Source organism: Acromyrmex echinatior, chromosome 2, assembly GCF_024713525.1.
Source record: "Acromyrmex echinatior isolate Ae372 chromosome 2, ASM2471352v2, whole genome shotgun sequence".
In the NCBI taxonomy this organism is placed as follows: domain Eukaryota; kingdom Metazoa; phylum Arthropoda; class Insecta; order Hymenoptera; family Formicidae; genus Acromyrmex; species Acromyrmex echinatior.
Window position 1 is genome coordinate 10,237,779 of NC_141853.1, and position 14,908 is coordinate 10,252,686.

The 14,908-nt window shown below is 30.5% G+C and overlaps 3 protein-coding genes across 8 annotated transcripts; 1 reads left to right on the forward strand and 2 right to left on the reverse strand.

Annotated features, from left to right (window-relative positions):
- The first annotated feature begins 2,635 nt into the window (after positions 1-2,635).
- LOC105148044 (uncharacterized) lies at positions 2,636-4,246 on the forward strand. Its single transcript, XM_011059502.2, has 2 exons — positions 2,636-2,777; positions 3,028-4,246. The coding sequence occupies exon 2, from the start codon at positions 3,079-3,081 to the stop codon at positions 4,051-4,053; it is 975 nt and encodes a 324-aa protein (XP_011057804.1). The 5' UTR covers positions 2,636-2,777; positions 3,028-3,078; the 3' UTR covers positions 4,054-4,246.
- LOC105148045 (U6 snRNA-associated Sm-like protein LSm6) lies at positions 4,098-5,551 on the reverse strand. Its single transcript, XM_011059503.2, has 3 exons — positions 5,397-5,551; positions 5,148-5,238; positions 4,098-4,408 (listed from the first exon to the last, which is right to left on the reverse strand). The coding sequence occupies exons 2-3, from the start codon at positions 5,236-5,238 to the stop codon at positions 4,260-4,262; spliced, it is 240 nt and encodes a 79-aa protein (XP_011057805.1). The 5' UTR covers positions 5,397-5,551; the 3' UTR covers positions 4,098-4,259.
- A 1,882-nt stretch (positions 5,552-7,433) lies between these two features.
- On the reverse strand, positions 7,434-11,920 carry LOC105148046 (uncharacterized). 6 transcript variants are annotated; one of them, XM_011059507.2, is made up of 8 exons: positions 11,786-11,920; positions 10,923-11,033; positions 10,046-10,780; positions 9,882-9,902; positions 9,231-9,509; positions 8,800-8,907; positions 8,552-8,690; positions 7,434-7,793 (listed from the first exon to the last, which is right to left on the reverse strand). In XM_011059507.2, exons 1-8 carry the CDS (start codon positions 11,883-11,885, stop codon positions 7,640-7,642), a joined length of 1,647 nt encoding a protein of 548 aa, XP_011057809.1. In that variant the 5' UTR covers positions 11,886-11,920; the 3' UTR covers positions 7,434-7,639. The 6 variants fall into 6 exon arrangements, with proteins under 6 accessions (XP_011057809.1, XP_011057808.1, XP_011057807.1 ...); XM_011059506.2 differs by having other exon boundaries at positions 8,776-8,907; positions 10,067-10,780; positions 11,786-11,919; XM_011059505.2 differs by having other exon boundaries at positions 8,776-8,907; positions 11,786-11,919.
- Between the last annotated feature and the right edge of the window lie 2,988 nt (positions 11,921-14,908).

Here is a 14,908-nt window from a genome sequence, read left to right on the forward strand (position 1 = left end):
TCTATAGATGAATTATATTATGATCATTCATTTTATTTTATTTTAAATTAATCAATGTTTATTGATATAATTATCTTGAATTATTACATATGCTTATATTTATACCTATTTATACCTTATTTCAATGACGAGAACATACTTTACTCGCAGGCCATCTAATAGTTGTTGCTACTAACATAAAATAATTTTGTATACACTCGCGGACTCACATTATTCAATGTTGTGATGGTATCCACCAACAACAAAGATGGCTCGCGAGTAAAGTATGTTCTCGTCATTGAAATAAGATATAAATAGGTATAAATATAAGCATATGTAATGATTCAAGATAATTATATTATTGTACGTTAATAGTTTTTTTTTAAATAAAAATTAACTACTATAATATGATTCATCTATAGATAAAAATCAATAATCATACTCCCATTGAAATAAGCATAAATAGATATAAATATAGGAATATGCAATGACTCAAGATAATTATATCATACATATTTATTTTTGCACATAATTAATTAGTGATGTCAGTCTGTAGATAAAAATCAATAACCATATCCCCATGGTGAATATCCGTCGAGAATAGATTTTGACAATGTCTGCTACAAATGTCGATAGAATTTCAGCAGAAATATAAAAATGTATTAAAATAAAGGGTGATTATACTGAAAAAGAAGTTATCATTTTACTTTTTGTATCCTTTAATTGGACAATTTTTGAACCTTATTATATATCATCCATATTACGATTGTCCGATTCTGACTTTTGAGTGCAGCAAATATGTTAATACTTTTTCACGGAGGTTTCCACGGATATTTACCTTAAAGATGCCAGAGGGTTTGCGGGTTATCGCTATGGATGGCATGATCCATATTGCTAATGCCATTAACACTGGATCATGACATGGCGATAACCCTCAACTTCTCTGGCATTGTCTTCGAAATACAGCTTGTCTTATGAAAACGAGCAGTACGTATATTAGAGCTAACAAATATTAATTAACTGGCATACGATCTATAATTAGCGTCGGAATGTAGAATATTCTAATTGTAATATCATGTTAAAAATTGGAATAAAATGTATGCATACATAAAATACATAAGTATAAAATATACATGTAAAAAATTATAAATTTCAGGCTAAAAAGTTTACATCTTCTAAAACGTATCTAAATATGTATCTATTAATCGAAAGCCAAGTGTAATAATTTTAAGTTAAATATAATTAATACGAAGCATGTCTATTTAATAAATATGCGACAAATAGATTTTAGTGATTCGGAATTACTGTCAGACGCATTCCCGATTTCATTAAATGTTCGTTCTTGGACGCTCGCTCGTATTCGAGATATTTGCGCTCGACAGTTGGGTCATTCCAGTTTCAGATCGCCGCTTTATTAGTTTTTGAATATAACATGACATAAATCAGTTTCCTGGCGCGTCTTGGCCTCGCGACACCTGTTTCCTTCGCGTAATCACTGAGATTCTGATCCGAATAATATACTCGCAGTCACGTGCGGCGTGTGGCTTTTATTTACAGGAAATGGTCATTTTCATCCTCGGTCAAGGTTTTACTTTTTTTAGTTCATGGTCACTTTATTGCTTCTTATTAATAAGATCATATAATTCTAAAGATGTTGCGAAAATTAAATTATCTCTTAGTAAAAATTTATGTTCTCGACTGATAAATTGAAAATTTATTGGTTTAATCAACAATAAAGGCATCAGGATATAAAAAAAAATTCCTATAATTTAATTAAGGATTTTACAAATTATCATATTTTTAACATTGATAGAATTATTCATTGTTTGACGTGTAAAAAGAATCGATATGATATTGTTTATTAATTACTTTTTTTTCATTTACAAATAATTTATGGAACATATAAATAATTTTACAGCAAAATCCAATTGTTTAATATATTATTAGTTTGCTCTAATTGCAAATACATGCAATATTTTTATGTGTTTTTAAAATTCAGCTGATTTAAGCCCGTTTCTACCAATGTATTAGGTGTTGGAATTAATTCGTAGCGTTTTTAATGAAAGAATGTTATTTATTTCACATGAGCATTAAAAAATACATTAATGAAAGTACTTCCCATCACTTGTAAAACGCTACGAATTAATTCCAACACCTAATAGATTAACTTTAATCTCAATTCAACTTACTCTTCATCTTTTTCTCATTCTTAAAACTGAAAAAAATGAAAAATTAATTATAATTAAACCGAGATTAAAGTTAAATTGATTGGTAGAAACGAGCATTAGCGTGTTTAAAAAAAGGAAAAAGTCGTATGTAACAATCGAGTAATCGATCCGACTTCAAAGATAAGAATAATCGTCGATAGATCGATTAGTCGACTTGTCATCTTTATTTCTTAATTGAGGCCGGTTAGTATTTTGACGTTTCCTGCTGATATTTCGTTTGTATATTTTATATTTCGTGTTCACGCGTGATTATCTCTGATTTACAATCGTCCACAATCTGCAAACAACATCTTTAGCAACGAAGAAGATGCCTGGCATTCCAATGGAGCGAGACAGTAACATGTTAGGGAAGCTGCAGAGCGAACGGACACAAGACGAACCGAAGTGCGAGTCCGTTGTGCGAGAGATTACGCAAACCGATCGGCTGAATAAGAAGTTGCTCGTGTCGGTTTTGGAGCGTATGAAAAAGTCGGACGGACAGTTTGACAAATTTATGGAGGACGGGAAAGGAAGTTGCGAGTCGCACGACGACAGCGATTTTTAGAACGACCTGTAAATCTTAGTACCTAAGTAAGTCTAACCTGTAACTTTTAGATCGTTTAAAGACCAATTATTTAGAAATTTGATATCGTTTGATATGAGAAACTGTTTCTCCCACATCGATTTTGTCACAGTCGCAACTTCGAGGTCAATTGCTACAAATCCTTTGAAGCAATTGTTTATTTGATTGACTAATCAGAAGAAAGAATGTTATTTTTACTGATTTAAGAAATGTTACTGCATTTTAAGATTTTCCTCATGATTTGATGATTTTTTTCAGAAACCTGCTTAAGCGGTGATCAAATTGAATCAATAGATACTTCACATCATTATGGCAGATATTCCAGATTACGAGGGCGACGATGATATCATAGAGCATTACGAGAACCAAGAATCCGATGACGAACGTGGCAGCCATGGAGAAGCAGAGGATGCGACTTCTGACAATGAGACAGGAACTGCAAGGAGAATCGATCCATCAAAGTCCAAGTCTAAGTCACACGTAGTAAGAAACCCTGTGCCCAAACTTAACACAGAAAGACTGACAGGCCCCAATGGTATCCAAACCATCGAAAAGTATTTCGAAGGCTTTAAATTCTACGGCAAGGGACATGAAAAAACGGACCTTGACAGAATCATGAAAAGACTGGAACATTGGTCCTATCGATTATTTCCCAAATATCATTTTGATGATTTTCTCACGAGACTCGAGCAACTAGGTACGAAGAAAGATTTACAGGTGTTTATCAAGAAATATCGATTGGATATGATTACTTCGGATGATAATTTGATCACTAATGATATGGATAAAGATGACGAGAATGAACAGGAGGAAAGCGCGCCTTTGGATAATTTCGATTTACTGATAACAGAACAAATTCAGAAACAAAAGCAAGCGGAAACACGGGCTTCTATTGATCCTCCAAGCACTTCAAATGAGGATGCATTTGACAAGCTTTTAATGCAGTCCATTGGTACACAAAATTCACAAATACCATATACAGATACTACCGCTAATGAAATGAGTGACGAACTGAAGCAAAAAATCGAGAGGAACAAGCTATTAGCTATTCAAAGAAGACTCCAAAAGCAGAAAGAGCGCGATGAAGAAGTTAAGAGAACAAAGTTCGATGATATGAATGTAGAAACTCTAAACAAAAGCAATAATCTTAAAATCCATAATGAGACGAATATATCCCAGGTAGACAGTATAGCATCACAAATTAACGAAAATACAAATGAAGCAATTGTTACTGAGACAATACTACCAAATGAAGAGCTAGTGAATGAAACAGACCATATTTAAAATAAAATCTTGCAGTAGTTGTAAGTTTTGCTGTCCACAGAAGATATCATATAAATACGTTTATTATACAGTATAAAAATTGTCTCATCTCAAATTACTGTATAGAAATAAGCCAAAATGTAGTTATTTAAAGATATATGTAAAGATGAATTTTTTCAAAAGCTTATTAAATAAACATTTAGTTTTTAGTTATTTATATTTCATGATTAATTTCTACGTTTCTGTGTACTGATGTACAACACATTGTTTCCCCGTATAAAAGCATCTCCGTATTTATCCTTTAATTGTCCATTAACATACTCTTCTGTTTGTTCAAGTGCTATGTTCATGTAGCCATCTATACAAGCTAGTACACCTACAAACAATACATAATATTAGAATATGGAGTGTTTTAAAAGAAAAGTATTTTAAGGTCAATATTAATAACTTGATCTTATTTCAAGACAATCTTAAGTGATATCTTAAGATGTTAATATGTATGGTTTTTCTGGTTCTCATAATTAATTCTTCTATTTAAAACCATCTCAAGTACAATATTAAGATATTATGAACCAATCAGAGAACCATATTAGCAGATTAAAACATATATTACTTAAAATAGTTTTAAAATAAGAACTCACTATCAGCCTCTGATTGATTCATGATATCTTAAAATTAAATTTTAAAATTGTATTAGGTGTTGGAATTAATTCGTAGCGTTTTACAAGTGATGGGAAGTACTTTCATTAATGTATTTTTTAATGCTCATGTGAAATAAATAACATTCTTTCATTAAAAAACGCTACGAATTAATTCCAACGCCTAATACTTAAATATAAGAATCAAGTATGAATAAACCTGTGATTGATTTATGACATCTTAAGACTACTTAAGACAGTCTTAAGTATAAGAACTGATTATGAATATCGGTTTAAGATCCAAAATAATAATCACTAATAATATTCACTAATTACATTAAAAACACATTGATATAGATAAAAAGAATTGACGCAATTCTTGACTTTTAATATAAACAATTTGCTAAATATTATTACATATCAAATTTAAAAGTAAGTATTTATTAATATATATTAATATTGTTAATAAATATCTACCTCTATAATCGACGCCACTGTTCAGTTTTACAACAACAGGTCGACCATGAATTTGTTGTATAAATTGAGATAATGCTTCCTTTCGACTCATCTGTCAATGCACAAACATAATATTAATACCTTAAAGAAATTATGCATTACAGAAAAATAAATAGTCGCGTTAAAGCATTGTTTATATGGCGCGATGTTCAGTAATTTTTTTATTTAACAACAAAACATAAGTACAATCGTCACTACTATTCTGCATACCTTCGTAAATAATACAAACAATTGATCTCTCTTCGTGAGTCGTCTAAATTCAAAACAATTTTAACCTCTCTTCGGAATTCGGACAACGGCACATAATAGACGCCAAGTCGGCAAAAACAGGTAGCCAGCTTGCCGATTGAATATGATTGGTTTAGGTTTCTCTCATGCCTGTAGATCCACTGCTCCACATCCAACTTCATAAAAATTACATTCGACGCTAAAGCGCCACAAATTTTGGAACATAACATCAAAGATGAAAAGAGGCATAAATTTTATTGTATTTTTAAATTTAGTAAAAACTGAAAATTTTTATTTACATTTTTTAGTATTTATTGATTAAGTATTAAAAAAGTCTTTCTTTTTAAATTGTTTGTAGTTTTGCGAATTCAAGATAAAAAGCTTTATTACTTTTATTAATATTTTAACAAAACGTAATTAAGTTTGCTCATGTTGCAATATTAAAAGGTGAAGGAAATAGTAACAGATTGTTATCTTTTTAAATAACGGTAACTGTAGTTAATTTTTAAAAATAACTTTTCCACTCTGATTATTTCACATTGCATAAATTATAGCGTGTTACGAATAATTACAAAAAGGCAAAAAATAATAGAATCGTCAAACAAATATATGCGTGAAATAAAAAAAAAATATATGTATATATACATATATATATATATATATATATATATATATATATATATATATATATATACGTATTTATACTTTTTCCTCAGGAGTACCATTTGCGTCATCGATTAAATAAAATCATATATGCCCATAAAAAATGTACATATATAAAAAGTCATTATATATGAATTATTCATAAGTGATTGTAGATATTGGGCTGGGTATTTTAAGCTAAATACATCATCATCACCCACAGTGATGTATTGACTAATTCTTCACTGATTTCATTATACATATTATACAAGTATATGAATGCGTTGTATAAGAAAAGAAAATAATGCATTTTAAAAAATTATTAATTATGTTGATTACTAATAACTGTCTTTGGTAATTGGCACCATTATTTTTTAAAAACGCTATATAAAAATAAACATTATCTAATACAAAATTTATAATTACGCACATTAGTTAGCTAAATAATAATTTAAAGTAAAGAGCGTGTTCAATACATTAATTGCGAAAATATAATCTTATTTAATCATATTACAGCATATATTTTGTTCAACTAATAATAATAATAATGAAAATTCTATTGTGACGTACAAAACATAAAAAATAAAACATACAAAACTCACTGTGCAGAAAATGTATTAACACACTCAATTAAAGACGGATAATTACATTACAAAAAACTAGGAAATAACAAAAGAATTTCCAGTCAATCATCATCATGCAACCGGATTTGTAATCCCGACGAACACAAACAAGTCTTGATGTACCGTCAGACTATTATATTATAATCACGGAGTTACACAACGCGATTAGCGATAAATTACATCATTTGAGTATTCATTAATGAAAAACCGGTATTCCCAGCTAATAAAAACAGCATTAACTAACGCATAGCTTTATTATATAGCAGGTTGCTTTATTATGTAGCAAGATAACAGGCATTATGATTTACTTGATCGGTACTTATGATTCGTCATATTTATATTCTTATATTGAGAGATTTTAAAGCTCTATACAATCAGATAATTTAAGATTCAATAAAGTTTCATTTGATTACACTTAGAAATAAAGATAAACTTGAAAACATTTTTATAACTAAACGCCGTAATTGCTAGTTTCTGATTTATTAGACAATGACATATTTGATTATTATAACAGATTGTAGATATTTAAATAAGATGTGAAAAAATAAAATTTTTTTATTACAAAAATGGGTAAAACAGGAAAGTGGATCACTCTTTAATTTAACATAAATTAAAGAGGTTTTCTAAATCATTTAAAAATACGAAAATAAATAGAAATATTTTCGATATTTAGACATTGATCTTAATGTTAATTGTAGACGTAAATGCTTTTTCTTTGTGGGATTAGGAAACATCAATAAAGCACTTAGAAGAATGTTATATAATCTCATGGATTTATTTTCAGCATTACATTACGCTTAACGGGATTTGGAAATAAATAAACCGTAAACCTTGAATTATGTAAAATAACGTTTATGTAAAAATAGATATTTGTAATTACAGCTATGCATCTTGAGTCGTAAGGAAGATCTCTAGCACAGCAACAATTTCCGAAATCAAGATGAAAATTAAACGCGACATTTATGCTGGAATTTTACCAGCTTTAACAGAGTAAGTACCTTTACCAGTATTGTCTATGTTAGACGCGCTGCTGCTGTAAACTCCTTTGGCTCCTTCGACAGTACCGCTCTTGCTGGTACCACCGTCATCAGTGTCACCAATACGGGAGAATAGACTACAAACGAAATCAGACAGTTATCAAAAAATTAATGTCTCTTATCAAGGGATTTTAATACTTTGACTTGAAAGTTATAATAAAGTACATAATGAGTACTTTAAAATTTTTAGATGATGATCTCAGACATGCCTTTTCTTTTTAACATATTCCTCTTTTTTAATAATTTCAATAATATTAAAGTTTTTTTTTATAGAAATAAAAGAAAACATATTTTTTAATGAAACTGAAAAAACTTTTTAATATTGAAAATTTTGTATGAAATGTGTAAAGTTCTTAAAGAAACAACAATTAGTATTAGCTATTTGGGTCTTTGTTGACTGTCCATTCAAGGTTTATTTGTGCAATAAATTATCATGTTTTACCGATTTCCATAATCAAATACGTAGTTTGCGTATTATGGATTATAACGAATAAGATATACGGAGATATTCGATCTTACAAGCGAAAAACTTGTTCACCTTGAAATCTATTCTGTTGAGAAAACACGGATTAGTTCATCATATACTAAATTCTGATGTCATTAGACGATTGCCGAATAATTTTTCTTGCAGTGTTTTGGACTATAATTATAACACCGAGTTAATTATTATTAATCATAATAGTAGATTGTTAAATTAGAAAATATTTTTTTAATCTTTTAAACAAAATTGAGGTTTATATATAAATTGTTTTCAAATCATGAGTAACTGAGATTGAAATACTACGAAATTTTATGGTATGTACTCATATATATATATTTTTTTTGTAATACATACTCCACTCCCGGTCCGTGACCGCCAAGACCTCCGTGACCTCCATATCCGCCACTTCCAGCACCGGCATTTGCGCTCGCACTAGCTTGGGCATTAGCATATCCACCACCACTAGTACCACATCTTCCACTAACACATCCACCTAGAACATGAGACCCAATGATTAATTAATTTATCTTAAATAATTAACATTATCTCATGTGCCATTAAATTTTTATTCTAATTACCTCCATGTCCACCGCCCAATCCACCTCCATGTCCACCACCCAATCCACCTCCATGTCCTCCACCGTATCCACCACTTAAACCTCCTCCATGTCCACCTAAAGATCCTCCATGTCCACCGCCTCCATGTCCACCTAATTCAGCAATAGTATTAGCTTAATTTTTTAATGTACCTTTTTCAAGATTACCATCACCATCTATTATTAAAATTTACATAGAATTTACATAGTCTCAAAACTTGAAAAGATATGGAAATGTAGAATAATTCAAATTTTTAGAATTAAATACTGGAGAGATTGTAGAAATAATAAAAGTATGTTGAAAATATAAAATTTAAAAAACAAAGATAATTTCAAATATATTTAAATCGAATAGATTTTAATGGCATAAACAAGTTAAATATTTTTTTAAATGTTTTTTTATGGTCACCTCCGTAATTATCTGTATTAGAACCTACCTCCCAAATCATCGTTGCCATAGCCACCTCCACCACCTCCGTAACTACCTCCATGAGAACCAGCCCCGCCATACCCACCACCGCTACCACCACCACCACCAGCACCACCACCACCACCACCACCACCATGTCCTCCGTGGCCATCACCATCATGTCCTCCTGAACTACTTCCTCCATAACTGCCAGCACCGGCACTACTTCCACTGTAGCTGCCGGCACTAGACCCACCTCCACCATAACCACCTCCACTAACTTTGTCAATTCCATCACCGTGACTATCTAAAAATGCGCAAAAATTATATAAAAAAATAAAGCGGGTATAAAAAGCTTTATATATTAAAATGGTCTTATTAAATTGAGAAAAATTATTACTGTTGTTATAAAAAAAGCAAAGAATAAAAACCGTTTGTTTTAGATAATTTTTTTAAAATTACTTTTACTCTGTTATCTGATGAATTATACTTATTTCTATATTATTTTTAGACTGCGCAAATATTTTAGTGTAATATTTTTGAAACGTATTATTCTATTAAAATGAAAACGAAGCGTAATTATATTTAAATCACTAAGTATTAATTTCTAGTTATTATTACACTATCTACATATATATCTACACTCTATATACATACAAATTTTTTTGTTTAAACTTACCACCACCATAGCCTCCGAGTCCTGAAAAAAATTTACGAAACATTAATTTTAGATTAAGTATTGATATATGCTTTTGTAAATTAAACATTTGAAGAAATATAATTAGAAAATTAATTATTCTTGATTAAACTGCTCAAAATTAATAAAAATAAAAAGTTAATCACCATATCCGCCTTTGTGCCCACCTCCATGGCCGCCACCTCCGTATCCACCGCTGCCTCCGTATCCGCCGCTGCCTCCGTATCCGCCGCCGCCGCTTCCATGTCCTCCACCTCCATGGCCACCACCTCCGTATCCACCACTGCTGCCATGTCCACCTCCTAATCCACCGCCGCTTTCATATCCACCACCTCCGTGACCACCGCCATGGCCACCTCCGTGACCACCGCCACTTCCGAGTCCACCACCTCCGTGACCACCGCCAATTCCGAGTCCACCATCTCCGTGACCACCGCCAATTCCACCATGTCCACCGCCACCTCCGATTCCGCCATGACTACCGCCTCCGTATCCACCTCCGCTACCAATGCCATCAATACCACCTGCTAGACTACCACCGTGTCCACTGCCACCGCCAAAGCCACCATGTCCACCGCCACCCCCGTAACCGCCGTGTCCACTGCTACCTCCAAGTCCGCCACCATGACCACCGCCACCACCGCCGTGTCCACTACCACTGTGTCCACCACCACCGTATCCACCACCGCCATGTCCACCGCCTCCGTATCCTCCATTTGTCAAAGCCGAGGCTTGTGCACCTGCCGAAGCACTACCGATAGCTTGAGAATCGGATTTGGAGAAACCGCCACCATCACCATACGAGCTTGCGCTGGCCGAACTGCTAGCGCTACTGAAAGCGCTACCTCCACTATAACGCTTCAAACGCAGTAATTCATTTTCTGCAACAAATTGAACAAATTGTTTTTATATTATCAAATTAAATGATTGAAAATATGATTTTAAATAAATCACAAATCCATTTATATACAGAATAAAATATTTTATATTTTTTATAAATAATTTCTCTTTTTTCATATTCACCATGACTGCCGTCAATTCCAACATAAGGAGGGATTGCACCTCCGAGTCCCTCACTTACGCTAACTTCATGGCTGAAACCGCTATTTCCACGGTATACATATACATTCCTGACTATTATGGAGTAAAAATATAAAATTGTTTCAATGCTTGTAAAAAATAAAAATGTACTAGTTTAAGCAAAATGTTTATCTTGGATCAGAGTTCAAGTATTTACAAACAACAGTTATCTATGCAACTATAACAAATTTCTGCAATTATTGCAAATATTTGTTATCAATTTTTCAGAAAAAAATCTAAAACTTGCGGTGGCTTTGTATTTTTATATATGCTTTCTTCGAAGAGTAATCGCAAAGCTAAAAAGGAAGACGCGCAACACGCATTTACACACATATATTAATGAATGTTACGTCATGAGAGAAAGATTATCGTTATCTTACTAATAATAAAATCTTAGAAAATCAAATTGACATTTTACGCATTATATCTTGTATAGACTATAAATATCAATTTTTAAATAAGAACAATGTATATACATGTATTGTAATTATTTTATCATTTTGCTGTTCAAAATTTTTATTTTGCTTGTTATGTAAAATAAAATATTAATTGTGTATTTTATGCATGCATATATGTATATGTATATGTATATAATATATTTATATTAGGATAAGAAAATATTTAATAATGATAATAAAATATTAAGTTTTCTTTTATATGTTCCACAGATCTGATGAAAGAGTTTTTCTTTTTGTAACAAATATATCCTTTCTTATTTAAACAATAAAAATAATAACAAAAGCAAAATGTATCTCAGGCAAATTAATAATGATGACAAGTTAATACAGAAGAAGAAAATAATTTACCTATTCCACCTATTCCTCCTACTCCACCAGCTGGTATTTGTGCTTGGGTACATGTTGCGAATATTAAGGCCAAAAGGCCAATTGTCCGATACTGCCACATGACGATATCTGGTCTCTATCCTGATCGGCCGCCAAGTCTTTATATCTTGTCTCCCACTCGATCACTCATGCCTTCTTAAAACTCTGAGTACTCCGTTAGAGAGATTGAGAAGCAATAAGAGCAAAAAAGTACGATGCACACACAAGGTTGAGACAATCACCTAATGTGTGATCTTATCCGGGATCTTAGTCGGGAATTCACCTGGACCTGTCATCGTATTTTCTTGTACTTTCGTTTACCTTAATTTCGATGACATAAATAGTTTACATCCTGTTACAAAATACAATGTAAACAATTGTCTTCAGAAAGTATTTTAAGTTAGACGAATGCAATATAGATTGCAATTCTAAAAATAAAAGGTGTACACAATTTACTTTCTTAATTTTTTTCTTTAATTGATTTTTTCATTTCTTGACGTTTCAAAGATTAAGCGTCAGATATGAATAATGCAAAAATATATTGTTTGTAGTTATTCGCGATAACATAAAAAAGTACTGGTAATCCAATGTTAGACCAATCGAATGAATCGACCTTTGTAAAAAAAAAGAAGATAAATATTTAAAAAAAGATATAAGAAATATAAGAATAATTTATGCTAAAACAATAATTTGTATTCTACGGATTAAGTCTATCTTTTCAGAGAAGTATGGAAAATAAAGTAATTTTTTACTTGTTATTTATAGCAAAAATATATTTATTAGACAATTCAAGAAAAGAAGCCTCTAAAAGATCAAGTCATATGCAGAACAAGAGATTTAATCACAAAGAGAAATAAGGATAGAGTAGTACGAAATAAAGACATTTTCTCTTGTTTAATATGATTTACTAATTTGCGAGTAACTTATCATTTATTTACTATTGTTGGGAATGTGTGCTAAATATCCGTTAATAATGTAAATGTTTGGTCGTTGACATTATCAATTTTTAATAATTCAAACAGCCACGAGATGACACATCTTATACTATAAAATATTTACACGAAAGTCATTTGTAGCCTCCAGCTGATTTGTCTTGATGAATCTCAATGTCATTTTACAGATTTATTACCTATGCCAATCGTTAATACGTAATAATATTTGTCAATAATAATTGTGATTTTCCTATTATCACAAATTACTGTGTAAAGAATAAATGTGTAATGTCTGAAAATAAATGTTAACACAAAATTTAGTATTGTTTTTAAAATTTTTATGTTTTCTAATTGAATAATTATAGTAGTAAAATTAAAATCATATATTCGTTGAAGAGTTCATATTTATGAGAGTTTATATTCATTAGAAAGCATAAAGAAAAATATAGCTAATTTAATAGATCATCGTAATAGAATTTGAAAATACATAGGCAATAGAGGAAACAATATCGCAATACTCAAGACATGTTTATTACATGTTTATTTACATGTTTATTTACATGTTATGTAATTTTAGAAAAAAATAAATATAAAATGTAGATATGAATGCAAAACAGCCGATACTACTTTCAACATAAAATACCCATAAGACAGCACATAAAAATTATATAATTCCTATTTTTCCGTAAGTTGTAAGTTCCGTAAGAACGAAATGTAATTTTTTAAAAATTATTAATTTGCATTTTTTATGTGTCTTTACTTAAACTCTTTACTTCGTCTCAATTAGTGTGTGTATAAATGATAATCAGTTGAGTTTGTTCATTTGGATTTCACTTGACCACGCGTGTGTATATATGTATATATATATACACACACACACATATATATATATGTGATTCTACGAAATGTATATTCTGTGAACAGCATATCAATTTATACGCTACGTAAATTAAATTATAGGAAAAATATTAAATAAAAACGTATATATTCTCTTACTACATCCGATAATTAAAACACTTTGGTTATTTATGCTAAAAATTACATTCTGTTAGAACCGCAAATTTCCCGGGATCGATTTGTCTGTATTTTTATGGAACATTGTATAATCGTTTGATGGCACAGCATGCGGTAACCATTAATAAATCTCAAATTTAAAAAATATGATATTTTTTTCAAAAACCTTTTTAGGTTTTATTACATAATCTGAGAATATCGCACGTATTATATATTTCTACATTTTCACATTATCATAATTAAATAAAACGGGGAAAAAATACAACAAATTCTCTCTAATCGCTTTAAAAGATTAAACTGACATATAATCAAAATAGCGAGATAGTTCATGGCTGCCGTCATCAAAATTTTTTGATATTTTCTCGATGCAATGATTTATGATTTGCATACTTAGCATAAAATAAACAACATAATACAAGAAGATATTCATTTAATAAACTAAACTCGCAAACTGTTGTTAAAGTCTGTGTGTAAAAGACGCCATGCGCCGATAAATTAAAAGAATCTATGATAACTTCCATTTAATGTTTAAATACTGACTCAATCGCTGTGTATATGCTTGAATACGCAGTTTAAATTTCCATAAAATGCAAATAATAAATCGTGATACGGAGGTAAATAAATCATTAAAACTATTCTTAAAGTGTATATAATCATAAATCTTTTATCTCGCTGTCTGAATAGAGAACAAAAGCTTCTACACAGCCACTTTTCTTGTGCAAAAATACATAGTCAATAAAAATTTCATTTTTAAAGTAAAGAAAATATAAAGATTTAAAAATTTACAGGCTACTATGTTGTTTTTCTCAGATTAAAAAAGGTCAAATTAAATAGAGATAAGTAATTATCTTTAAACTTATTTTGTTTAATTTTTGTATCGTTAGATGTATCTAATAAATGTTTAAAGAACTTTATGCCTCGTATAAAATACAATAGGATTAACAAATGATGGATTTATCGCTAATCTGACAGTTTTTATCAAGAATGCGATTATAATACTTTTTTAAATAATTATATTCGTTTATTCATTATATGTTCATTATATTGTGTTTTTTTTTTGTTAGTGTATATCTTGACAAATATGAATAAAATACAACAAATAAACAAAATTCAGATATAATTAAAAAATATCTACAGATATTAATAAAGCAATGTAAAA